At 49.1% G+C, this 26747-nt stretch overlaps 1 protein-coding gene across 1 annotated transcript in view; it reads right to left on the bottom strand.

Annotated features, from left to right (window-relative positions):
* GPR143 (G protein-coupled receptor 143) overlaps positions 1 to 26442 on the bottom strand; it is a 37928-nt gene extending 11486 nt beyond the window's left edge. The window contains 10 exon segments of the mRNA XM_040638308.1: positions 4200 to 4443; positions 5576 to 5693; positions 6760 to 6868; positions 8961 to 9070; positions 11931 to 12023; positions 20230 to 20324; positions 21198 to 21307; positions 25733 to 26033; positions 26035 to 26064; positions 26383 to 26442. Coding sequence (XP_040494242.1) covers positions 4200 to 4443; positions 5576 to 5693; positions 6760 to 6868; positions 8961 to 9070; positions 11931 to 12023; positions 20230 to 20324; positions 21198 to 21307; positions 25733 to 26033; positions 26035 to 26064; positions 26383 to 26442 — 1270 coding nt within the window.
* Between the last annotated feature and the right edge of the window lie 305 nt (positions 26443 to 26747).

The raw sequence follows: 26747 nt of genomic DNA, 5'->3' as shown, positions 1-26747 counted from the left end.
CCTGCCGGCCGGCGCTCCACCCGTTAGCCTGTGCCCACTGTCGGGCAGGGAAGACAGACGTTCTGTGAGCTGGCGAAGCCTCTAGAAAGACTCTGTGAATGGCCCCCAAGACACACTGACCAGGGAAGAGTTAGAATCCTGAAACTGTCCCTGGAGGGCCACGGCAGTGACAGACAGCCACAGTCTCATGTGGAGATCTTTATAAATGTGAGGTGTCCTAGGCTGCAAAACACTTAAATTCTTTAATTAAATTTTTTTTTTAAAGATTTTATTTATTTATTTGACAGAGAGAGAGACAGCCAGCGAGAGAGGGAACACAAGCAGGGGGAGTGGGAGAGGAAGAAGCAGGCTCCCAGTGGAGGAGCCCGATGTGGGGCTCGATCCCAGGACTCTGGGATCACGCCCTGAGCCGAAAGCAGATGCTTAACGACTGAGCCACCCAGGCGCCCCTAAAATGCTTTAATTTCTGAATAAAATTCCCCTTCATTCTTTTTAGCCAAGTCCCGCACAGGATGCCTATACAAAATACGAGACTGTATCTTAGGAACAACGCTGAAGGATTCCCAGGTGAGCAGACAGAAACCGAAGGCTGTACCCGCCCCTTCCGTCGCATCTCCACCACATACTTTCGCCAATGTCGGTGGTTAGTTTGGCAAAGTTACTCTGCGCTTCCACATCCCTTAAAAAGCCTGACCCAACAGACGTAACTAACAATACGTTACCAGGGCTCTAAATCAGTAGCTCCTACTTGTACACATATCCTTTCCACAATCAAAGATACCAACTACATTCCTCGTTTTTCTCAAAAAGCGTTTCCCACATGCTTTCTTTTTCCTCTAAATTTTTCTCAAACTAGCATTTCCATTGCTTATTCTATTCCTAGCTTTTCTTCTTATTATTATTAGAGAGAGAGCGAGCACGAGCAGGGAGAGGCACAAGGAGAGGGAAACAAAGAATCCCAGGCAGGCTCCCTGCTCAGCGCGGAGCCAGATGCGGGACTTGACCCACGACCCATGACCCTGAGATCACGACCTGAGCAGAAATCGAGAGTCGTGTGCTCAAACGACTGAGTCACTCAGGTGCCCCTATTGCTGGGTTTTTTATTTTGTCCAACAGACTGTGAGATCCTTGGGGGCCAGGTTTGCAGCCTCTGGTCCCCTCACCCCACACAGCTCGCAGCACGAGGCCTGGTGGAGCTGTGGGAGGTCATCGGTCATTATTACCAGAACCAAGTACGACTCTATCCATGTAATGGAGTATTATTCAGCCATGAAAAGCCGAAATTCTGACGCAGGCCAGACGTGGATGAACCCTGAAAACATCATGCTAAGTGAGAGAACGCAGCCGCAAAAGCACAAACATTTGTCCGTTTAGATGAAATGTCCAGAAGAGGCAAATCCAGAGACAGAAAGTAAATCAGCAGCTGAGGGGAGGGAGGAATGGGAAGGGCTGAAAACAGGAATAGGGCTTGCTTTTGGAGTGATGACAATGTTCTGGAATTAGACACCTGCACAACTCTGTGAATATACTAAAACCCACCGGCGTTGAAAGTACGCTTTAAGAGGATGAATTTTATGGTATGCGAATTATATCTCCATTTTTAACAAAAGCACAGGAGGGGAGTCAAAAGCAAGGTGGGAGTAGGGCCAGTCTTCTCTGCAGTGAGAAGTCTGAGGCACTTCTCTAGGGAACGCCGCCATCGGCGCCTCTGTCACGGTCCAAACGCCAAGATTTTTAAGACGTTTCCTTATTGCACTATTTCCCCAAATACAAACTGACTAACCAAATGGAGTTCAAATTTCAAAGACAGACTCTCCATCACGCGTGAGAGCATGGCTGTGAATTACTCCATTCCGTCAGCCTTGCTGAGGGCTCGCACTGAGGACGAGGGAAGGGAAGGAAGCTTCGAGAGAGAGCAGCCGGAAGGAACCCATGCCCTGTTTCTATCGGCTCTGTTCACTTTCTCAAAAAGCCCCGTGTCAATACTCCCAACCTTCAGGCCCAGACCCATGCCCCAGCTTGCTGAGACATACTGACTGGTGGTGTTCCTTGGTGGTGACTGGGGCAGGGGGCACGTTGGGATGGTTTTTATTGTCATTTCTCATGTTCTACTTGACTTCCAAAGACAGGCTCGACCACTCTGAAACACCAGGATGGGAATCCAGCAGAACTAAACAGATCGAGATCAAATTTTTTGGCTCATTCCCAGGTGGTACCAGGCTAACAGCAGCTCCCCTCGGTGGTTCCGTCATCCTTGATGAAGGATTTGCACCGGAGAGAAAGTCGATTAACACATGGTCTCCGCCTTTTCGCTTTAGCCAGAAACACTGTTTTCCTTTGAGGCTTCCAATTACAACCAGACAATACTCATCTCACAGAATCAATCTATCAGTTCATCACTACATATTTTGGCCCTGAGAATAAACCAAGCCAATCATCTGAAAACAAACCCTCCTTCAATGTAACTGAATTGAAAGAATGGAAAGAAACTCTCAAGTCATTTCCACACAGCCTTGCCGTATCTTCCCTTCTCTCAAATTTCAATATTATTTCCATACATACAGTCCGTCTGGATTGTGTGGTGTCTATCTTTGGCTTCACACATGCGTGTGTGTGTGTGTGTGTCTGTGTGTGTACTTGGCTCAGAAAACACGTTGGGGAAAGCAAATTTTTGGATCCGAGCTTTTGGACAGCCTAACGATTCTGCGCTGCTTGTTCCAAACTGGGGTCGCTGTGCGTCCAGGGGATATCTGTTGATGTCTGGAAACAGTGCTGGTTGTCCCCATCGGGATGGGCGCTACTGGCCATGAGTGGGCAGAGGCCAGGGAGGCTGCCCTGCATCCTACAGTGCCCAGGCCGGCCCTTGGGACAAAGAATCCCCCGCCCTATGTGCCAGCAGTGCTGAGAATGACACCTGCTCGGGAGACAGCCACAGAAGATGGGCAAGACGTTGTCACACGAGGCTGGTGCGTTTCTGCCAGCCCCAGCGTCAGCTGAGGACGGGTAAAGAAACCTCTATGTCCTGGAACACGCTCAGAAAAACCACCAGTGGGTTACCACAACATTACAGCCACCAAAGACCTTCTCCTAAGGATCAGTCTGCTTGCAGATTACAAACGGTCAGGTCAGCTAAAGCTCGGTGAATGTCAGAGTAGCGATTTTCAAACCCCTCCTCGTCAAAAGGTACATTTTGGCTGAAAACAAAGCCTTACAAGGAACCTCAACAGGGAGAAGACTGGTCCATTAGCAAAGTCGTTTCATAAGTTACAATTTGGACTGTACAACAAAATACTGTCATCCATTGGAACGACAGGGCTGCTTTCGTCAACACAAAACTCTGAAACCAAACACTAAGGTCTCCAAGTGAGTCTCCGTCACTTGAAGCTTTTCCTGTGTTTTGATTTGATCGCATCTCATCCAGGAAATTCAGTTTCACAGGGTGAAGGAGCTAACCATGGATGGTTTTAAGGTAGCTCACCTTCCCACCTTAGGGTAGCCCTTGAACCAAGAGGGCAGGTGAATGTCACCCAGCTCCACGCACACATGAGCTAACGTGATGGAACAAGTTAGTAGGTTGCCGGGCCTGGGTGGGTTAGTATCTGGTCACCAACGCATTTCAGGACACACAACTTTTCCTGCAAATTTTCGTGTACGTCTTGGAATTGAATTGATTCCTACATGTCCAAAGGGCCTCACTCGGGTTCCCGAGAACCAGGTTTGATGACCGCGGAGCAGTCTGAAGAGCACAACACGAGAGTCGCCAAACGAGAGGGACAGGTCCGAAAGGCAGCCCTGGGGCACTGGCTTTTCACCTGCAACAGCCGCACCCAGAACCAGGGTCAGTCACAGCACCACGGCCCTGCAGCAAGTGAGGGGTGTGGGGCGACAACGATCTCCTGTTCATACAGCCATCCGGCCAACGCGGGACCATTGCAAGTACAGGGGGCTACCATGCTGAGGAACTGAGCGGCAGGCGCTGTTAAAATATTAAAGAGAGAGCTGGGTGACAAATGCCAGAGGAGCATCAATGTCCGCTGCGGTCACTCTCCATTCATACCTGAAGCATGTCACGGGACTAAGTATGTCACACCCTGAAGTATGTCGCCTGTCCCACACCACATCACCTCCTTGTTTTAGACAGGACTTCCAGGCTGGCCCTGGGTTTCCGCGACGCACCTGCCTCGGCAGACAGGGCTTACCTTCAGACAACATGCTCAGCGCCTCGTCGGACGTGTGTCCGCCGGCTCGCCCCACCTTCCCGCAAGTCGGGTGCTCACGGGGCACACAGGAGCCCTCTGGGGACAGGCCGGTCCGCTCCGTAGCAGAGGTCGCCACGGACTCCCACTGAATCTCCTTCCTCGGGGACTGAAACTCCAGGCTGCATCCCGTCCAGCCGTACAAGGCCAAGGACAAGAGGAATCCTTGGGCTGGATTCAGTATCCCCTGGGAAGCAGGAGAAAACAACACGGGTCAGTCAGCTCCGGTAGCAGGAGTGAAAGCACCAACCCCACTCGCACGCCCGCTGGGCTGCCTCGTGTGCAAGTAAGCCGCTTGGCCGGGTTGGGGCAAGACAAAGACTGGCGTTAGGTGCTGCACCTTCCACGATGGCTGAAAACAGAGGAGGTGGGGGAGGGGAGGAGGAGGGAAGAGGGGGAAGGTACACAACACAGGGCAGCCCAACCAATCCTATTGTTGCCTGTGCCAGGGTGGCTTGGCTCTGCGACAGGTGCTTCCCATCCTGGGCTCGCGAGTCAGAATTTGATTTAACAAAGGTACCCGAGGCTACAAATGAGTCTGGAGAACATTCCTCCACTTGCATGTGGTAAACCGAAGGAACCAAGCGAAACTCCAAAGCCAAGGGGTGGAGGCAGTGAATGCTGGTCTTAGTCTAACGTCCTCATGAGTCAGATTCTCCCCGATTTGGGAGCAACATAAATACCAGTGCTGTACAGGACAACCCGTACCGCTCTAGTAACAGTTTAGTTTCTCATTATGAACTCAACACAGCGGAGACACTGGCAGGACGTCCTCACGCCGTTCCCACCTTACTCCCATGGTGCGTATTTCTAGCCAACGTTTTCTCACACACTATTATGTAGTTGTAACTAGCATAATTTTTATGTCTTGCGCTTTTCACTTAGTCCTAGAGATCTCGTAACTGTCCCATTTAACACCTGCATACCGTTCCATCGAGATCAAAAAATGTCATTTACTTAGCCATTCCCTCGTATTTGTTTAATTTGGGTTGCCTATAATGCTTGCTAATGACGGGTCATGTTACAAGGCACACCTTCATCCCTATGGCTTTCTCACAGGCTGAAATATTTCTTCAAGCTAAATTCCCTGATATTTTGAGTCTGCCTCAAAGGTCTGGTACACTGTGCCAAACTGATTCACCAGACTTGTGCCCATTTATAATGATCCCACCAAGGACTGGGACTAGCGAGCGAGAGGATCCAACGCAGATGGAGGTCCACAGGAACCTGTTAAACTCATCCATCAGACTTCTGTGCGGTTCTTGTCCTTTTTGACTTTTACTTTTCAAGAAAAAACTTTAAAATCAAGAGTGACCTACCATAATGAACCACGTGGTCTTGGCCGCATTTCTGACAGGTTTCAAAGAACTTCCACTGATGTCTGGTTGCATTTCAAGATAGAATAAAAGGCTTTCATTGATGATGTTAGGCAGCCAACTGTCAGAGAGAAAATAACCCAGGGTGACTCAATTCATTTTTAAATGCTGGGAGTCAGGGAACGTGTCTTCCAAGACTGACAAGTCCTAGAGGGGGGACCACTTGAGCAGCTGGGAGGAACCAGTGTAACCAGAATTTAAGAGATGTAACTCCTTTTCTCAAGTCTAAAGCAGAGATGAACAAATCTTCCCAAGGGTAACACTCCACACCACATCAGCTGTCAGGGACCTAGTAGTCTATGAAATAACCCAAAACGCGTGTTTCATTTGAAGAGTAACGTAACATTTTGACAGAGACCCCCACCCCAAAATCTTGCTATCTTACGTGTAAACTTTTTGATGTTATTGTTGGTAGGCCATTGAAATTTAAAATGACAAGCTAAGTGTATTTTTAGAGGGAGACAGTTTATTTCCATCTCTCCTAGGAGAACGTCCAAACAAACCTCCTCCTATCGGATAAATTATTAACACCACAAAGGCACACCCTGATTTGCAAACTATTGACTCAACCTAGCAAAAGGTTTTCTGACTCCCATCTGTTTTGCATTGGTTCCAGAACATTTTTCAAAGCATCCTCCTGAAACTTGGGGCAGAATGGGGGGGGGGGGCAAACTGAGGAGAGAGAAATTGCTCTCTACACTCCCTGACTGCAAAAAATGTACCCTTGCCCCCGTTTCTTGTAGGATACAGGAATCCTGGGGTCCCGATGGATAGAAATGGGCAAGTTTTAGAAGCGCGGTCAAGTGCTTCATTTCAGGGTTAGCCCTAGCAGTGAGAGTAAACCCTGGATGCACTTTTGGGATGTTAGCAAAACCAAACTCAGGATGTTTTGTTCCAAGGGCTTTATATAAAATCTGAGCAGATGTGAGTATCTTTGCAGGAGTTCATACGTTGTGGACTTAACTTCCTGTCTCGTGTGCATTTCCTCTAAGCGCCCCAGCACAGTGTCAAAGATTTCCTTTCCAAAGACTCTTCCCTTTGCAACTTTTGGGTCACACTTGGAAAAGTGCGCTGACTGCATATCCCTTCCCAGTGGCAACTTAAAAAAAATATAGAAGAAAGGTTACCAAATAATGAAAACCAGCATTATTTTGAAAAATCGGGTCTTGATCATGGCTCCCATCCGTCTCTCGTTCTCTGTGTAAATGCCTTGTCTTCCTTTTAGTAAAGAGGCCACTGCAAACAACAGAGGGAACTGCATGTAATGTACATTATTTGCATTTCCCGAGTGACGGGTAAGGGCGTCAACAAGGATGTCAGCCCATAAGCAAAGGCAGCAGAGCACGAGGCAGAGCGTGGTACTGCCCTTCCTCCCTCCCGGCTTCCAAGCCACGGTTCCCAGACTCCACGGGATGTACAGTCTTGCAAACTTTCACTTTCTTTTTTTTCTTTTGGATTTTATTTATTTAAGAGAGAGAGCTCGAGAAAGACAGAGGGTGCACAAGCAGGGGAAGGCAAATGGGCAGAGGCAGAGGGAGAAGCAGGCTCCCTGCTGAGCAGGGAGGCCAATGTGGGGCTCGATCCCAGGACCCTGAGATCATGACTTGAGCCGAAGGCAGACGTTTAACTGACTGAGACATCCAGGCGTCCCTAAAACTTAGTTTCAAATCACTGTGGACTTTTATAAGAGTTGAAGAGACAGCACACAGAGTTTCTGCGGACCTATACCTAGATTCTCAACGTCGACAACTTACACACCAAGCTCACATTTGTCACAAGGAAGAGATTAGCAATGGTGCTTTACTATTAATTAAGCTCCAGATTTTATTTGGATCTTGAGTTCAAGAACTGTATTTTTATCAAGAACTGTATTTTTTAAAAGGTTTATATTTTCTATTTTGAAAGCAGTACAGAGTTGGGGAGCCTGGGTGGTTCAGTTGGTGAAGCATCTGCCTTCGGCTCAAGTCATGATCTCAGGGTCCTGGGATCGACACCCACATGGGGCTCCCTGCTCAGCGGGGAATCTGCTTCTCCCTCTCTCTCCCTCTGCTGCTCCCCCTCCTCTCAAATAAATAAAAATTTTAAAACAAAATAATGCACACTTGCTGTTTCGAACATCGAAAGATTAAAAATTTCTCCTCATAGGCAAGTTGGAAAATATAACAAAGGTTAGAGGAAAATTAATGAGCCATTGTCCACCCTGAGACCAGCATCGTGACCATCTTAATACATTTCTTTCCCATCATTTTCCTAGATGTGATTTTCATGTTTGATGTAACTGACTCAGCACTTTTATGCAATTCTGTTTAAAAAGTTGCTGTATTTAATATACTGTTTTTAAATGCAGACATGAAAAAAAAAAGGATCCAAAGAGCCACCATGATTTCCTATTCCTAATGGCAGAATCCTTTTAGTGTTTTAAAGTTCTACAATCAACAGCTGATCCTCAATCAACCCTTGGTTAAGATGCACTTTTTTTTTTAAGATTTTATTTGAGAGACAGAGAGCGTGCATGTGAGAAAACACATGTGCACTGGGGGGAGGGGCAGAGGGAGAAGCAGACTCCCTGCCGAGCAGGGACCCTAATGATGCAGGGCTCAATCCCTGGACCCCAAGATGACACACGCTCAATCCCAGGATGCCTAACGGCCTGAGCCCCCCAGGTGCCCCCGACTTCTTCATTCTCATTCTGCACTTGAGAGATCCGGGAGGCTTAAGGTTGTTGGTTTGCTCCTGGTCACGCTTCCTTGGGGATGCGGTGGGGACTGGAATGCCAAGTCCCCAGCCTCAGCGGAGGCCTATCCAGTGCTTTCTGCTGGCTCACAACACCCTTCTTATCCAGTTCTTACCATTGCATTTGACTCATTTCCTGTGTTCTACTTCCTGTTTCCTGCCCAACTGAGAAAAGACATAGGCCGAGCACATGGTGGGAGTCGCCAGGCTCACCACTCCTCAGGCCACACTCCATCCCTTCCCCCTACTCCTATCTGAGCACCACAATTTTCTCAGGGCGCTCCTGGGGCCCACGAGGCACACCAAGGGCAGACCCACAATGAGCCCAGATGGAAATACCAAGTTCCCTGGTCCTGGCCTGGAGCTATTAAACGCCGGCCAAGAACAGATGTACCCACCACTAAAGAGGCTTGCTCACTTCATGTATTAAACCTGCTCACTTTCTCCAAGTGCACTGTCCTTATGTCTCTGAGGAATGACAAATGGGGTCAATGTCCTGGATGACTCCAGAAGGACGACACATGCCATCATCTGAGCTCAAGGCATGGAGCCATACCCCACAGTCCTGCACCCAGAGAGCCTCCCTGTTACTCACCTGCAGTCACTGTCTTTCGGAACAGGATGGGGTTGGCCACAAAGACCAGTAGCAGTGGCAAGTATGTGGTGACATAGTGGGGAATGGCATGCTCCAGATCCCGCTCACACCTGGGGGAGGAAAACCAAGTCATTCTCCAAAACAAGGCTCTGCCGAAAATATGCACACTTATCTGGAAGCCGAGATAAGAAGAGGAGAGTGAAAAGGGAAACGCATAAATCCACTTCTGAGTCTGCCCAAAGGAAACGTGACTCATAGCTCATGTCTGCGAATAAGCAATACATCACCCAAGAAGGGAGATCAATCATGTTTCTGTTTGTCTGTCTTGTAAATGGAAGGACCTCTAAGGCATTCCACTGGGGGAGCTTTTAAAGGCCCCTGCTGGGAAAATGAAAGATAGAGGCAGACACAGTGGAATGGGGGAGTCCCCTACACGGGGTCTCTTCAAGGAGAAAAAGACCAATGCAAGTAGAGACAGAGGCGCTCAGCGAAGTAGTGAGGTTTTCAGTACGTACTCGGCACTATGCCTGGCCAGTCCTGTGAAGGAGATCCAGTTCCTCCCCTTGAGCACCCCAAAATACCTAAGCTTCATGTTTCAAAAGAAATGTGTTCCCATGGTTATGCATAACAATCATTTCAGTGTTGCTTTTCAGGGAGAAGGACCAGAATTAATTAATTAAATTCTCTCTTTTTTTTTTAAGATTTTATTTATTTTGAGCACCTGGGTGGCTCAGTCGGTTCAGCGCCTGCCTTTGGCTCAGGTCATGATCCCAGGGTCCTGGGATGGAGCCCCGCATCGGGCTCCCTGCTTGGCGGGGAGTCTGCTTCTCCTTCTACCTCTCCTCCCTGCTTATGAATGCTCTCTCACACTCTAATAAATAAATGAAAAAAAAAAGATTTTATGTATTCATTCATGACAGGGGTGGGCAGAGGCAGAAGTAGGCTCCCCGTTGCGCAGGGCGCCCAACCCAGGACTTGATCCCAGGACCCTGAGATCACGACCTGAGCTAAAGGCAGACACTTAACCCACTGAGCCACCCAGCTGTCCCAAGGACCGGCGTTTCTGTTGAAGGATCATGGGAATCGTAGTGACTATGTAACACAGTGGAGTGCCACGCAGACATGGGTTTACCAAGGTAAGAACTATCAGCTAAGAAATCAGTTAAGACAAAGAGGAAGAGACAATTGAAGGCAAAGGGGACAGAGGACAGCTCAGGATCAACCCAAGTAGGAGGTGGAAAAGCAGACAAGGGACCAGCCCCTCTGGCCACAGAAGGTGGAATGATAAAAATGCAAGCACTCTTGTTTTAATATGCATGGAGTGGTCAAACCAGAAGCAGAAAATGATAGAACATGCAAAAAAAGTCAGGAAAGAAAAACACAGAGCCACCTTTTCTCGCCATCAGAAGGCACGCAGTACTGCCTTACAATGCTACCTTCCTCGAAGAGAAGCTTTCATTTGCAATGTGAAGGCTCAAATGTGGTCTGAAAGGCTGGAGGGAGAAACAGGTGGAGGAAGAGACAAAAAGTGAGCAACGAATGACAGGGTGAGGATGGGGGCTTGACGCAGGCCCAACAGCAGCCTCCTAAGGACCACAGGGGCACCTCAGAGCTCCCCGAGAGCCCTGCAGCAACGGCCCCTCATGCTCAGATGCAACCTGCCCAGGAGGCTCCAGGAGCCCACAGGTGAAGGTCAGTGATGGTAACTCCCTTTCCAATTAAGTGCATTCCAGTATAACACCACCGTCACTGTATTCGTCCTTTTCAAGTTCCTCAGGATGGACCTACCCAGAACTTTGGGGGTGTTCCCATCAACGAGGCAACACCAATTTGGAGATGTCTAAGTGAGTAGCCGCAAGAAGTCAAAAAGGAAGCGGGGAGAAAAGGTCTAACCATGAGTCAGCAAACTTTCTGTCAGGGAACATTTCCAGTAAGTATTTTATGCTCCGTGGACCAAACAGCCTGTCGAAACTGACACTGCAGTGTGAAAGCAGCCATAAACCACGCATAAACAAATGGGCAAGACTGTGTTCCAATAAAACTTTATTTACAAAACCAAGCAGAGGGCCGGATTTGTCTGCAGGGCTGTGCTGTGTTGATCCTTGTCTACACTGCCCTAAAATCACAAAGAGACAATGTCCAAACTGTTTTTCAGTTTTCCATTAGAAGTTAGAATATACACACTTGGAGGGACCATAAGGCCTTAGAAATGGTTGCACTGATGAGATTTTTTCTAAAAGATTTTATTTACTTATCTGACAGAGAGAGAGAGTGAGCACAAGCAGGGGGAGCAGCAGAGGGAGAGGGAGAAGCAGGCTCCCCACTGAGCAGGAAGCCCAACATGGGCTTGATCCCAAGGCTCTAGGATCGTGACCTGAGCCCAAGGCATACGTCTTACCAACTGAACCAAACCAACTGAGCCACCCAGGCGCCCCTGCATTGACTAGATTTTAAGGCTGAAGAAGAACCTGAGACAATTTCCGCTATCTATCTCCCTGCATCTGTGTTCAGGATGGCTGAAAGAGGGAAGAGAAGTGACAGAGTGAGGCAAGCAGAGGCTCAGAACCAGCTCCTCCAAGAGCCACTCGGAGTTCATCCTTAGGAGGGCAAACTCCCGTGGTCATGCAGATGAAGCTGGCTGGAAGAATAAAAAGCAAACAACGGGTTTGCCTGAGAAAGCTCCAGCAGTATGGAGAGGGACACAGCCAGAGCTGTGTGCACATTGTCACACGGAGGACACACCCCTGAAGCCCTGCGCACAGGCACCCCCCCACACAGATGCGAAGGGCAGAGGCAGAGAAATGAGCTCAAGAGCACAAGGTATGGTAGTGAGTGCCCCCTCCCCCCGGGATTCAGCTGGGCGGCTCTGGGAACAAGGGCCTGACCTGCAAGGGGCCCACTCTGGCTCGGGGCCCAGGCATTGTCTGCGAGAGCACTCCATGGGCAGGGGAGTTGGGAGTCCCGGCTTACCTGGACACGGAAGGGTAGTAGAGCACGACCACTCCCTCCACGCAGAGCAGGGCGGCCAGGCCCCAGGCCATGATGCGGTACAGCAGGATGGTGCTAGGGGAGAAGCGGGACAGGGGGCCCTGCCTGAGAGGAGGGACGGAGACGTCCAGCAACAGAAAATACCAGACCCACTCCCGGGCCCCAGAACACTCAGGACAATGTACACTGAGCAAACCCTTGGCAAAGACTTGCCTTATTATGCCTCTGAGTGTTAATTTGTTAATTGAGATGAAATTCATGACATAAAAGTAACCATTTTCAACTGAGCAACTCAGGAACATTCAGTAAATTCATTATATTGTGCAATCATCTCCTCTACCCAGTTCGAAAACAGTCATCACCCCTGAAGGAAAGCCCAGACGCATTAAGCAGGCGCCCCCGGTTCCTCCTGCTCTTGGCCCCCAGCAACCACCAGCTTCCTTTGTGTCTCTATGGTTTTTCTTATTCTGCACAATTCAGGCATATGGAGTCACACAGTATGTGGCCCTCTGCATCTGGCTTCTTTCACAACATGAGGCTTTCAAGGTTGAGAGGAACAAGGCACGGGTACCTCATCCGTCCTCCTCAGCACCCGGCTGACCCACTAAGCGAGGAGCTCCTATCCCTAAACCTTCCCAAAGGTACCCTGTACCTAAAAGTCAAGGATCTCTGTGCTCAGTCAGAACCAAGGTCTCTGAAGAAACGTGTGATTATTGGATGTTCCAGGACAGTGGGGAGCTTCCCTTCCTTGCCTTCCTCCCCCACGCCCCACCACTGGCTGCATGCTTCACATTCCGGGAACATCTCGACCCTTCATCTTCCTATGCCCACACACCCCGCCCTTTCTCCCTACAGACTGAAGGCAGCCAGCCCTGCAGCTGGGGTCCCGAAGACGGACGCACAGCTCTCTGTGCCAAGGCAGCGTTCAGTTTGCCTCCTCTGTGTCCCAGGACGGGGGCCCAGTGCTCCGTCAGATGCCCTAGCCACAACCCAAGACTCTACCAGACTCCTGGCAAACAGTGCAACCCCCAACCCATCGGGATTTTAACTCTGAAGATCAGCTGTGTAGACAAGGGAACGGTCAGGGATCCGAGTGAAGGGATGCCCTTCTAGAAAGAGACAGAAGAAGAGAGACAGCACAGGGGAATGAGCTTCAGGAAGAAGCAGCATTTCCTAGCAGCCCTCTGGAAGGCCACAAGGAAAGGACTCCAGCATGTTTTTACTCCCATGTTAGAACCGGTTCTGGAGTGGCCCTGCCCTTTCTCTCCCGGTCTGGGAGCTGGTAGGGCGGGTTTTGCCCAGAAGTCAGAGGCTCCACATGAAACAAAGGAAAAAACGAGCAGCTTTCTGCAAGGGCCTGGGTGGCTGAATAGTGCAGAAGGTTTGCATTGCAGACCCCCACCTTGGGCCGCAGGGAGCTAGGAGTATGGAGAGGTGGGAGACAGCAGGCCAGGGGGCAAGGCCAGGCGAGTGCAGGGCTGGAGGTGGCCAGGCTAGTCAACGGCGCTCTGGCTCCAGACGGCCAAGCAGGGTGGGAGTCAGGCCTGTGCTCAGGCGGCAGCCACTTCAATAACTGATACCATCCACAACCCACACCAGGTGGTGAGTCTGAACTCCAGTGCATCCACAGTGAGGAGCAGCGAGTGGCCGAAGACCCTTGTCCCTTTATCTGACCACTAGACAGTTTCCAGGTCCAGGCCTGCAACGACCCCCTTCTCTCACACTCATGTTCACGGAGCAAGTAGTGACTCCAATGTAGGGCTTTACCCACACTCCTAACCACCTTCTGTTACTGGTTAAAACCTGTACATCTTGCATCAGGAACCAAAGCAGCAGTTAAATTTTAACTCTAAATCTGTCTTAATGACATTTCTCAGGATTAGGATTTGTAAAAAGATTCTCCTGTGCTAAAAAAAAAAAAAAATAGCTTAGGACTGGAAGGATCTAGAAGCGAACGTGGGGTTTAATCCTGCCATCCCTGCCTTGGAATTCCTTCCAACCCATCTTGGGAAGCTTGTCTCTTCACTGTCACCTGCAGAATGAAGTGCCCTCAGCCCTGGGAGCAAGCCTGCAAGCAAGGCGCTCCAAGCCCCCTGTGCTGGCCCCAGGCGCCCTCCCACCAGGAAGCACGGCTTCTGCCAGGAACTAGGTAGGGGCTGGGTCTCTGTGGAGCCAGAGCATCGTCTTATTTCTCTGTTGTGCTCCCTACTCCTTTCTGTTTAAGGTTTATTTATTTGAGAGAGAGCCAGCAAGCACACAAGCGAGCAGTGTGGGGGAGGAGCGGAGGAAAAGGGAGAGAGACACCCAATCAGACTCCTCACTGAGCCCAACACAGGGCTCGATCCCATGACCCTGACTGACAGCAGGACCTGAGCTGAAACCAAGAGTTGGAGGCTTCACCAACTGAGCCACCCACGCTCCCCAGCCCTACTCCTTTCTGATGGGAGAGCCCACTTCACTCTCAAAGGTCTTCCTAATGCTGGCCCCCTGCCCTTGCTCTTGTCCTTAGGAGGGCATCTGGACATTTCACATCTTGGGACCTTTGCCTCCGGCTTGATTGGCAGGTGCTCGGAAGCCATGCTCTGCCAGCATCCTCTAATCTCTGCATGCCCTCTGCATCCTGCCTATCCTTACTCTGTGCTCCAAAATGCATTCCAAACATGCTTCTGGGCATGAGGAGGGCTTCCGGATTGCCTGCCCCGGCTTCCAAGGGCTCTGTCTTCTCCATCCAGAAAGCTCTCAGGCTGCCCCATCTGACCACAGTCGTCCACGGGTAGGGGTGAAGCAATGCACACTCTTGTGACAGCAAGAGGCATACTCTTCTTGCAGCTTCCTTTTGGTGCTCCAAGGCTCCTCTTATCTCCACAACTGGCTGTCTGTGAGACCTCTAGTGTGTCCAAAATTGAGTGAGAAAGGAATCAGGAACACACACTTGCACTGGGCTTCCAGGTCCAAGACCTCTCACTGCAGCTAGTTTTGACTACCCAAAGCCATTTTCCCTTTTTCCTTAGTAACATAATGTGATGTCATGCCAAACAGCAGTATGCTTGGCTAACAAACTATACTTCCAACCTCCCTTTAAGTGGCCATGCAACTAAATTCTGGCGAATAATACAAAAGTGGAATTGTTGCATAAAATCTCCAGGGAGGGTGCTTAAAGGGAGGTGGCTCAGGAGAAAATAGACCCTTATGCATTGCCCCCTTCCTACCACCTGCTGCCTGGATGCAGATGTGATGGCTAGAATCAAGGAAATTCAAATCAAAACCACACTGAGATACCACCTTACGCCAGTTAGAATGGCAAAAATAGACAAGGCAAGAAACAACAATTGTTGGAGAGGATGTGGAGAAAGGGGATCCCTCCTACATTGTTGGTGGGAATGCAAGTTGGTACAGCCACTCTGGAAAACAGTGTGGAGGTCCCTTAAAAAGTTAAAAATTGAGCTACCCTATGATCCAGCCATTCCACTACTGGGTATTTACCCCAAAGATACAGACGTAGTGAAGAGAAGGGCCATATGCACCCCAATGTTCATAGCAGCAATGTCCACAATAGCTAAATCGTGGAAGGAGCCGAGATGCCCTTCAACAGATGACTGGATTAAGAAGTTGTGGTCCATATATACAAGGGAATATTACTCAGCTATCAGAAAGAACGAGTTCTCAACATTTGCTACAACATGGACGGCACTGGAGGAGATAATGCTAAGTGAAATAAGTCAAGCAGAGAAAGACAACTATCATATGATTTCTCTCATCTATGGAACATAAGAACTAGGATGATCGGTAGGGGAAGAAAGGGATAAAGAAAGGGGGGGTAATCAGAAGGGGGAATGAAACATGAGAGACTATGGACTCTGAGAAACAAAGTGAGGACCTCAGAGGGGAGGGGGGTGGGGGAATGGGATAGACCGGTGATGGGTAGTAAGGAGGGCACGTATTGCATGGTGCACTGGGTGTTATACACAACTAATGAATCATCGAGCCTTACATCGGAAACCGGGGATGTACTGTATGGTGACTAACATAATATAATAAAAAATCATTAAAAAAAAAAAAAAAAAGATGTGATGGCTAGAGCTCCAGCAGCTATATTGGGTCATGACACCCTGAAGTTGGAAGTCACACAATGGAAAATGGAGCAAGAAGATAGAAGGAGCTTGGGTCCCTGATGTCTAAGGGCACTGGATTCTCTACCTCTGGCCTCTTTTAGCATGGAAGAAAAATTATCTTAATAAGTCACTAATATTTAATGAATTTTATGGAGCCAAAGCTAATCCTCACTGATATACCTGGTTGGCTGCCTCTGACCCTCACCACCTTCCCTAGAGAATTTTCAAAACCAAGAATATATAGTTCTATACGGATGTATAAAAATTTAGGAGCTAAAGTAAAAAGGTGGAAGGAACAAGCACAAAAAAACACACTAAACTTCAGGCCAGAGAGACCAAAGTTAATGATGAGGACACATGAGGAATACCAATGATTTCATTCTTTCATTTTTAAAGGTTTTATTTACTTGACAGAGAGAGCAAGAGAGCACAAGCAGGGGGAGCTGCAGAGCAAGGGGGAGAAGCAGGCTCACCGCTGTGCAGGGAGCCCAACGCGGGACTCGACCCCGGGACTCTGATATCGTGACCTGTACTGAAGGCAGACACTTAATTGACTGACCCACCCAGGAGTCGCCTACCAACGATGTCAGAGCAAGGAACTACTAAGGTTGCCCCCCGTATTCTACGGCCTGAATGTGATCTTTGTTTACCGATACTGGCGTTAAAAGTAAATTTATTCGGGCGGCTGGCTGGTTCAGCAGGTGGAGCACACAATTAGTGATCTCAGAGTTGTAAGTTCAAGCCCCACATTGGGTATAGAGATTACTTAAAACTAAAATCTTCAGGGGTCCCACATCAAGCAGGGAGCCTGCTTCTCCGTCTGCCTCTGTCATTCTCCTGGCTTGTTCTCCATTTCTCTCTCTCAAATAAATAAAATCTTTTAAAAACATAAAAAATTTTTAAAAAATAATTTAAAAAGTGAATTTATTCAACAAATGGTGCTGGGACAACTGGACATTCACGTGAAAAAGAATAAACATCAACCTTTTCCTCACCTACACACAGAAATTAATTTAAAATGGATCACTGGGGCACCTGCGTGGCTCCGTCAGTTAAGCATCCAACTCCTGGTTTGGGACCCTCGATCTAAGGGTCATGAGATGAAGCCCCAAGCTGGGCTCCATGCTCAGTACGGAGTCTGCTTGAGATTTTCTCTCTCCCTCTGCCTGTCCCCCTACCCCAACAAAATAATTTAAAAAAAAATTTTTTTTTTTTTTAAGATTTATTTATTTGACAGAGAGAGTGAGCACAAGCAGGGGGAGTTGGAAAGGGAGAAGCAGGGCGCCTGGGTGCCTCAGTGGTTAAGCATCTGCCTTCGGCCCAGGGTGTGATCCCAGAGTCCTGGGATCGAGTCCTGCATCAGGCTCCTCTGCTGGGAGCCTGCTTCTTCCTCTCCCACTCCCCCTGCTTGTGTTCCCTCTCTCGCTGGCTGCCTCTCTGTCAAATAAATAAATAAAATCTTTAAAAAAAAAAAAAAAAGAAAGGAAAGGGAGAAGCGGACTCCCTGCTGAGCTACGAGCCCAATGTGGGGCTCAATCCCAGGACCCCGGGATCATGACCTGAGCTGAAGGCAGACACTTAACTGACTGAGCCACCCAGGTGCCCCATAAATAAATAAAATCTTACAGATAAATAAAACGGACCAGCACCTGGCGGGCTTAGTTGGTAGAGCATGTGACTCTTGATCTCAGGGTTGTAAGTTCAAGTCCCACACTGGGTGTGGAGATGAGTTAAAGAGAAAATCTTTAAAATGGATCACAGACCTAAATTAAAGTATTCAAACTTTTTTTTTTTTTTTTGGTTCCTAAGTTTTATTCAAGAACTCATACAAAATACTCCAGATAAATGAGTTTCAAGCCTCATCTTCCTCATCCTGGTTAATCTGGAAATAACGTAATTCACAAACTTCTTTGCTGTTAGCAACTACACGCAACCACTCACGTGGATGATGATTCTTCAAGTATTTTTTGGTGAGATACCGCAAATACCTTTTGGAAAAAGGCACCTTAGGGGCGCCTGGGTGGCTCAGTTGGTTAAGCATCCGACTCTTGGGGCGCCTGGGTGGCTCAGTCGTTAAGCATCTGCCTTTGGCTCAGGGCGTGATCCCCGCGTTCTGGGATCGAGCCCCATGTCAGGCTCCTCTGCTGGGAGCTGCTTCTTCCTCTCCCACTCCCCCTGCTTGTGTTCCTCTCTCACTGGCTATTGCTGTGTCATATAAATAAAACCTTAAAAAAAAAAAAAAAAAAAGCATCCGACTCTTGGTTTCGGATCAGGTCATGATCTCATGGGTCCTGTGATCACACTCCACGTGGAGCCCCAAGGCCAACTCTGAGCTCCGTGGATTCTCTCCCTCTGCTAGCCGCCCCGCACTGTGATCAACCCCACGTGGAGCCCCAAGGCCAACTCTGAGCTCTGTGGAGAGATTCTCTCCCTCTGCTAGCCCCCCCACTGTGATCACACTCCACGTGGAGCCCCAAGGCCAACTCTGAGCCCCGTGGAGAGATTCTCTCCCTCTGCTAGTCCCCCCCCCCACTTGAAAGTACATTCTCTCAAATAAAGAAGTAAATCTTTAAAATAAAATCTTTAAAAAAATCTATGTAAGGGGCGCCTGGGTGGCTCAGTAAGTTAAGTGTCTGCTTTCGGCTCAGGTCATGGTCCCACAGTCCTGGGATGCAGCCCTCTGTGGGTCTCCCTGATCAGCGGGGGGTCTGCTTCTCTTCTTGCTCTCCTTTTGCTGCTGTCAAATGATCTCTCTCTCTCTGCATCAAATGAATAAATAAAACCTTAAATATATATATATAGAGAGAGAGAGAGAGAGTTCAAATTTAGCACATCCGGGGGCACCTGTGTGGCTCAGTTGGTTAAGCATTTAACTCGTGATTTCAGCTCAAGTCATAATCTCAGGGTCGTGAGATTGAGCCTCATATGTCAGTTCTGTGCTGAGTATGGAGTCCACTTGAGCTTCTCTCTCTCCCTCCCTCTCCCCCCCTCCACCGCCCCACTCCCCTGCTCACGTGCTCTGTCTCTTAAAATTAAAGAAAACAAAATGCAGTGCATCCATACAGCGGAACAGTATCAGAAGCGCCCAGGGAGGAGCTGCTGATGCTGCCACTACACGGGGAACGCTGGAAAATGTCCTGCTAAGTGTAAGAAGCCAGACATAAAAGGTCACGTGCTGAACGACTCCACTTACAGACAATGCCCGGAGTAGGCAAACCTGGAGACAGAAAACAGACCGGTAGTTGCCAGGGGCCTGGGTGGCGGGGGGCAGGAATTAATCACTGGTAAAGAGGTTTGGGAGGAGGTGGTGATTTTGTCCTTAAACTAGTTGGTGTGAGGGCTCCGTGATTTTGTAACTATACTAAAAAACAATGAATCTTATATACTTAAATGGGTGAACTGTACAAAACCGTTTAAAAAAAAAAAAAAAGTAAGCACACAAGGGCTCCATTGGAAAGTGGGTGACACATGCTTCCTGGACCAGGAGTCAGGGGACCCGGGCACTCACCCCACCCTGCCATGCGGCTTCCCTTGGTCACTTAGGTCCTCTGTGTTTCTGTTCCCCTAACACAGACGCACATGCCAGCTACAATCCCAGCGCACAGTTCCTGAGAGCCTACTACGTGCTAGGCACGGATCTCAACCATTTACGCACAGCATCACATGGACTCTCCCGGGACCTGACGAGGGGTACTATTTTACAGCCGGGACGGCAGAAGTCTAGAAGGGTTAAGCAGCTTGCTGACAGTCACACAGCTGGTGACAAACGCACGGGCTGTACCCACCGGGTCATTTCTCCCCGGGCAGACCCCCACAGCTCGTGCTTGGTTCCATATTTGGCATAACATGTCAATGCACACTTCTAAGACTCTTTTCCTCAAACCTTTAGGTCGTCAAAAATTGTCTATATTCATGTGAATTCTTTTTTAGTATGTGTCCAAAATGCAAATATGTAATTTACGGATGACTTATCATGGTCTAAACATCATTCTGAATCTGCCTTCAGCCTTTTTTAAAAATGAGCTGCCAGAGAGGTTTCTCGAAGAGGGGCCAGCCAACATTCTGTGTGTGCCATACTGAAAAATACCTTGGAGCCCTCGGGGATACCCCTGACCCGTCCTCACACGACAGGACCTGGGCAGAGAGCTCTTCTTGCTCCCTGTGAATACCTGTGTCCCGCCGATCTCCGGATCACCAGATAGGCGTCCACCGCATAGCAAAACAGCCACCAGAAGCAGGCGCTGTACAACAGCTGGGTCCACATCTGTAATCAGGAAGAGCCTGGCATCAGAGCTCCTGGAAACAGGCACCAGACTGCCCCAGCCATGAAACGAGCTGGCAGGTGCCTCCTCCTTCCTCTGACGTCAGGAAGCAGGACATGAAAGCCGTCCGGAGACGCGTGGACGGTCTGGGAACGCAAAGGTGGGATGCGGCCCAGGGCGCGGCGTCCCTTTGTGCTCCGTCTGCTGGGCGGGGCTGACCAGCCAGCCCTGCCTTCCGCACACTCACAGGCATGGAAGAGGAAGGCCTCAGATGGGAGGCCTACACGGGTGTGAGGGCTCACAGCGCCTGCCAAGGAGCCGCTCTTTGTTGAGAATGAAGGAGGATGGACAGGAAAGGGCTTCCCAGAAAGGGGCAGCACGAGACTGGTCCTCCTGGGGTGGGCTGAGGCCGCTGGTCCACTGCCTGCCGCTGGAAAGCAATGCGGGCAGAAGGGAGAGAAGCGCAGACTTCGGCGACAGTGCGGTGCACGGGGCAGGATAGATACGTCTATTTCAATGCCCGTTTCATGAAGCAGAATACATCCAATCAATCAGTAACTTTCTCCTTTTTGTTTTTGGCCAGCTGGCTTCACCTGCAGCGCAATCTACGGTAAGGGTGGTCTATGTGTGCTTAGAAGTGGGGCAGAGACAAGCCACACTACGGCAATGGTTCTGAAACCTCGGGGGGAGTCGGGAGCCCCCAGAGGGTCTGTTACATTGCAGATGGCCCCCACCCCAAGGTTCTTGATCAGTAGGCTCTGAGAATTTGCATTCTAACAAAGGCCAGTGGGTTGAGACCACGCTTTGAGGACTGTTGAGGACCTCAGCCTGAGAGGAGGGCGGGGGAGAAGAGGTGAACAGAAAGGTGTACTTACCGCACTCCCCACGCAGTACGCAGCAGGCCAAATGTCTGTCCCATTCACACTGGAGGGGTTTTCAACGAACTCTGGGAATCCTAGCCACACCACAGACCGGAATATGATACCTAAGAGGGAATCAGGTGGTACAGTCATCCCTTGGGCGACGCATTCCAAGACCCCCAGTGGATGTTGAAACTGCGGATTGTACTGAATCCAATATATGTTTTTTCCATTACATGCGTTCCTATGACAAAGCTTAGTTTATAAATTAGGCACAGTAAGAGATGAACAACTAACAATAAAATAGAACAGTTATAACAAGAGAGGGTCATGGAAGGTACGTGAATGTGGCTTTTCTCCAAACATCTTACGGTACTCGCCTCACTTTTCTCATGATGATGTGAGAGGATGAGGTGCTTGGGTGAGGAGAGGACGTGCGGCGAAGGACGCGGGCACCGTGATGTAATGTGAGGCAACTACTAACCCTCGGCCAGCACCCGGGAAGGAGGAGCCCCTGTTTCCAGACCACAGTGCACCAGGGGGAGCTACACCCGCAGAAAGCAAAACCGAGGCTAAGCGTGAACTACCACGCTTTGTGATGGACCTAACTCACATTTAAAGCGGACTTGGGGCTAAGAATGGTAAGTAGATGGACGGATGGATAAATAGCCAGGAAGGGACGGAGAAAGAAATGACGGAGGAAAGAAACACACACACGGGTGTGTGCAGAGAAAGAGAAACAAATGAGATCCAAGGGGAAATTATTTCGGTCACAAAGCAAGCCCAGGCACTTTGATCTCAACTTAAATCATCACTAGGCACAGTCCTATCCCTAATGCGTTGGTTGTTTACTCAATATGAAGAAGCGGTTATGTGAATAACAACCTGTATTTCTTGGCTGTGTTTTTAATGTCCATATTAACTATTCCTCACACACACACACAGATTGAAAATGCACGATTCTGAAATGTAAAAAGACTTTCATTCTCTGAAAAAACGCATTTAAGATTTTCATAAATTGGCTCTAGGCAATTTGCTGTTGACATTTATTATTTATAAGTTTTCTTTGCTACTACACTCAAATATCTAATTCTCCTCAAAACAGTCTACACCCTTAAGGTACAGATGAAGCCCGCTTGTTAGGTAATGTGATATGCTTTGTCTAAACATATGCTTTGTAAAACGGTACTAAAGGGTAACTGTCAACAGTACAAAGTTATACACTACGTACTCATGTCCACTGATAGCGTGTAACACACTCTTAAATATACAACGCATAATACACTACTAGACACCGTAATACACCACCGAACTCACACTGCATACTCTACCTCCAGATACATACTGCATAATACATCACCCAATACCGGGGCCCCTGGGTGGCTCAGTCGGTTGAGTGTCTGCCTTCAGCTCAGGTCATGATCCCGGGGTCCTGGGATCGAGCCCCACATTGGGCTCCCTGCTCAGGGGAAGCCTGCTACTCCCTCTCCCTCTGCCCCTCCCCCTTGCTTATGTGCTCTCTCTCTCTCTCTCAAATAAATAAAATCTTTTTTTTTTTTAAGATTTTATTTATTTATTTGACAGAGATAGAGACAGCCAGCGAGAGAGGGAACACAAGCACGGGGAGTGGGAGAGGAAGAAGCAGGCTCCTAGCGGAGGAGCCTGATGTGGGGCTCGATCCCACAACGCCAGGATCACGCCGGGATCACGCCCTGAGCCGAAGGCAGACGCTTAACCGCTATGCCACCCAGGCGCCCCTCAAATAAATAAAATCTTATAAAAAATATACTCTATATAGTGTGTGATATACTACAAACATACATTATGTAATACGATACCAAATTTATATTATGCAACATACCACTAAAGAGGAATTATGGACACTAAAAAACTTTAGATCTTCTCTTTATCAAGCACTGCTCATAAAAATAAGGCTTCCCTTCTGTAGAATGCTTTATCACTTTCAGCATCTAGCACTCCTCTGAGCTCAATAAATGTCCTCCTTATTTTTGTATTGATATGAGCTGACAAAAGTCAATTCACAAGATGTGCATGCTAAGTCATTACGCTGTAGATCTTAAATTTTTACTGGGCTGTACATCAATTACATCTCAATAAAACTGAAAAAAACCTCTGCCCTACGAGGTAGGCATCTTAAGTATTATTTTTCAGTGAAGTGTCAGTCACCAGGCCTTCCCTTAATTCTGCCTCTGCTCATTTAACATCATGCATCTCCCTTCCAAAAGAGAATATACAAATATTATTCCACTGATCCTCAAAAGATATGTGGGTGCATCTTTATTTCCAGATATCCAAGTTACAGAAAGTACATTGCTATTAAGATGCTTTTCCAGGTGTGCCTGGGTGGCTCAGTCGGAAGAGTGTGCGACTCTTATCTTGGGGTTGTGGGTTCGAGCCCCACGTGGGGTATAGAGATTGTGTAAATAAACTTAAAAAACAAACAAACCATGCTTTCCCAAAATGTTTTAGCAGAATCAGGAAGAAAACCAGTTTCTTTTCTTTTTTCTTTTTTTTTTTTTAACGTTTTTATTTATTTATTTGACAGAGAGAGAGAGACAGCCAGTGAGAGGGGGAACACAAGCAGGGGGAGTAGGAGAGGAAGAAGCAGGCTCCCACCGAGCAGGGAGCCGGATGCGGGGCTCAATCCCAGGACTCGGGAATCACGCCCTGAGCCGAAGGCAGACGCTTAACGACTGAGCCACCCAGGTGCCCCAGAAAACCAGTTTCTGATTTAATTAACCAGCACCAAGATGATTTTATGCCTAATAGAAAGGAAGTACTGCTTCCTGTCTGACTCCTGAGGTCTGAGAAAGTGACTAGAGGTTCCACAGCATTTACTGGAAGTCAAGGTCTTTGAGGGTCTCCAGGCCCAAGAGCACATGGGCGAACGGGGCCCTGAGATACAGTCACCTGTACCGCGATCTGCTCAAGGTGGGGTGTGAGCTGCTGCCATCCCCTCAGGGCCCAGCTCCAACACCATCAGCAGCCCTTGCTTCGAAAGCAAAATTACTGAAAAATACAATTCCAAAATGATTAGCACCTGTCAGCCACCTGCCAAGTGCAGGCTGTACCTGGATCCCGATTCAGACAAACCAACTGTAAAACAGCATTTATGAGACAACTGAACATACAGCAGTGACATTAAAGAACGGATTTTCAGGGCGCCTGGGTGGCTCAGTTGGTTGAGGGGCTGCTTTCGGCTCAGGTCATGATTTCAGGGTCCTGCGGTCAAGCCCCCTCGGTAGGGAGTCTGCTTCTCCCTCTTCCTCTGCCCCAGCTTATGCTGTCAAATAAATAAAATCTTAAAATTGATTTTCATTATTTTAAGATGATAATACTACCAGTGTGAGATAGATACACACACACACACACACACACACACACACTCACACCTTATCTTCTAGAGCTATATACTGAGATCTGTATGGATGAAAGTATATACATTCTGGGATTCGCTTCAAATTAATCCAGTGGAGAGTTTGATAAGAGGATGGAGTATAGATAAAGTGAGGTCATGGGTCCAGGGGTTCATTATACAGGCTGTGTGATTTGTGTATGTTAGAAATTCTCCAAAATAAAACCTTAAAAAAATGGTCAGCAATACCTAGCTTAGAGGTCTCTAAAATGTGCCGGGCGGGGGGCAAAGTTTCTGCAGACATCCCCCTCTGCCCTTATCTCAGCAGGAGATAATGCACAAATGCAAGGCCTGGCTGTGCTTCCATAATACTGTACTGAAGGATACCGACATTTAAATTTCATGGAATATTTAATATGCCAGGAAATATTTTTCTTTTAAACAAACAAACAAAAAAAACTTTTGGGCTACAGAAAGAGGCAGCAGGCAGGATTTGGCCACCTGTGGTATAAAACCCAAGCCTGACAAAACATATACATTTACATATATTACGGATATATAAAATTTTCTTCCTGATTCTGCTAAACCATTTTGGAAATGACTGTGTGTGTCTACACAAAATACTGTTAGTCTCTCACTGGCAGAATAATTATGGATCCATTAGAATATCTGAGTTTTGCTTAACTGCCCTGTCTAAAGTTTCCTCAGTAAGTTTGCAATAACAAACACTATAAACTGTTGTTTTTTTGTTTTTTTTCCTTCAACAAATGTCCCACGGGCGTGATTTTTACTGCCTATCCTGTTTTGCGAAGTCCCCTGGACGTCCTGTCCGGTCCCTAGGGAGCCGTCTCCGGCTTCGTCCCCTACGCTACGAATATGCAAACACCCGACCCAAACCCGCAGGCCATGCTCCCTCACTTTGGGACCGAGCAACGCGCGGGCGGAGAGCGCTCACCTGGGCACCGAGCGGGTCCTAACCCGCGGGCTGGGCGCGCTCACCCGGGCACGGAGCAGGTCCCAACCCGCAGGCCGAGCGCGCTCACCCGGGCACGGAGCAGGTCCCAACCTTCCGGCCGAGCGCGCTCACCCGGGCACGGAGCAGGTCCCAACCCGCGGGCCCCGCGCGCTCACTCGGGCACCGAGCAGGTCCCAACCCGCGGGCCCCGCGCCTTACCCAAGCAGCCGAGCAGGTCGCAGGCGGCGGCGGCGCGCAGGATGCGGACGGAGGCCGGGGCGCGCGCCGACGCCGGCGGGGCTGTGGAGGGGGCCCCGGAGCCCGCGGGCCGGCGCCGGGGCAGCAGCTGCAGGAGGCCGAGCACCAGACTGCAGGCGCCGCTGCCCAGGCACAGCGCGTGGAAAGCCCGCGGCTGGAAGCTCAGCACCAGCTGTGTGGCGGCGTCCCGCGTGGGGCAGCAGAAGGTCCCGAGGCGTGGGGAGGCCATGGGCCGTGCTCGGGGACGCGGCTCAGGTCTGCCCAGACCCCCGGCGGCCCGCCTGAGTCAGGTGCTGGGCCGGCCGGGAGCAGGGGGATCATGTGCCAGGGGCCGCTCCCCCCACCCCGCGCGTGCGGAGAAGGCACCGGTCTCGGGGGGGGGGGGGGCCTGTGCGCCCTCTGCAAACGCCACGAGGTCTCACGAGGGTGAGGCTGGGTTCGGAGGAGGAGGAGGGGTGCGGGAAGGAGAAAGAGCCCGTAGCCGGGCAGGTCAACTTTCTCCACTTTCTCCAAACTGCCACCTCGCCTTAACTGATCTAACCAGAAAAACATGCCTCATTTGCCAGCTCTTCCCTATTTGGGACCCGACATCCCTAATGCTGGTGCGTTACAGGCACCAGAACACGCCCATCAACTCCGAAGAGACAGGTGTTGAAACAGCGCTTTTTCATGCCCCCTCGCCCCCGCGAAACCAATCTCGCAGAGGTAGGGTTTTCGCTGAAAATCAAATCTCAAAGACGGGGGCACTTGGCCTAACGAGACACGTTCACACAGACATTTTGCACCTTTCTGTTCAGTGTTCCGTTTCTACTCAGCTTCAATGTAGGCTTTGGCATGCTAAATTAGCTTTCAAGAGTAATTATGGTTTTTAAAAGTTATTCAAGTTCATTCTGATTTCTTAACTGTTTTTGTGTTTCATTATGCATTGAAAATCAAGCTTTCTTCTACATGCATAAAAGTTTCAAAGCTATATCAT

Source organism: Ursus maritimus, assembly GCF_017311325.1.
Source record: "Ursus maritimus isolate PB19 chromosome X unlocalized genomic scaffold, ASM1731132v1 scaffold_X1, whole genome shotgun sequence".
Lineage (NCBI taxonomy): Eukaryota > Metazoa > Chordata > Mammalia > Carnivora > Ursidae > Ursus > Ursus maritimus.
This window is presented reverse-complemented; position numbering and strand designations above follow the sequence as displayed.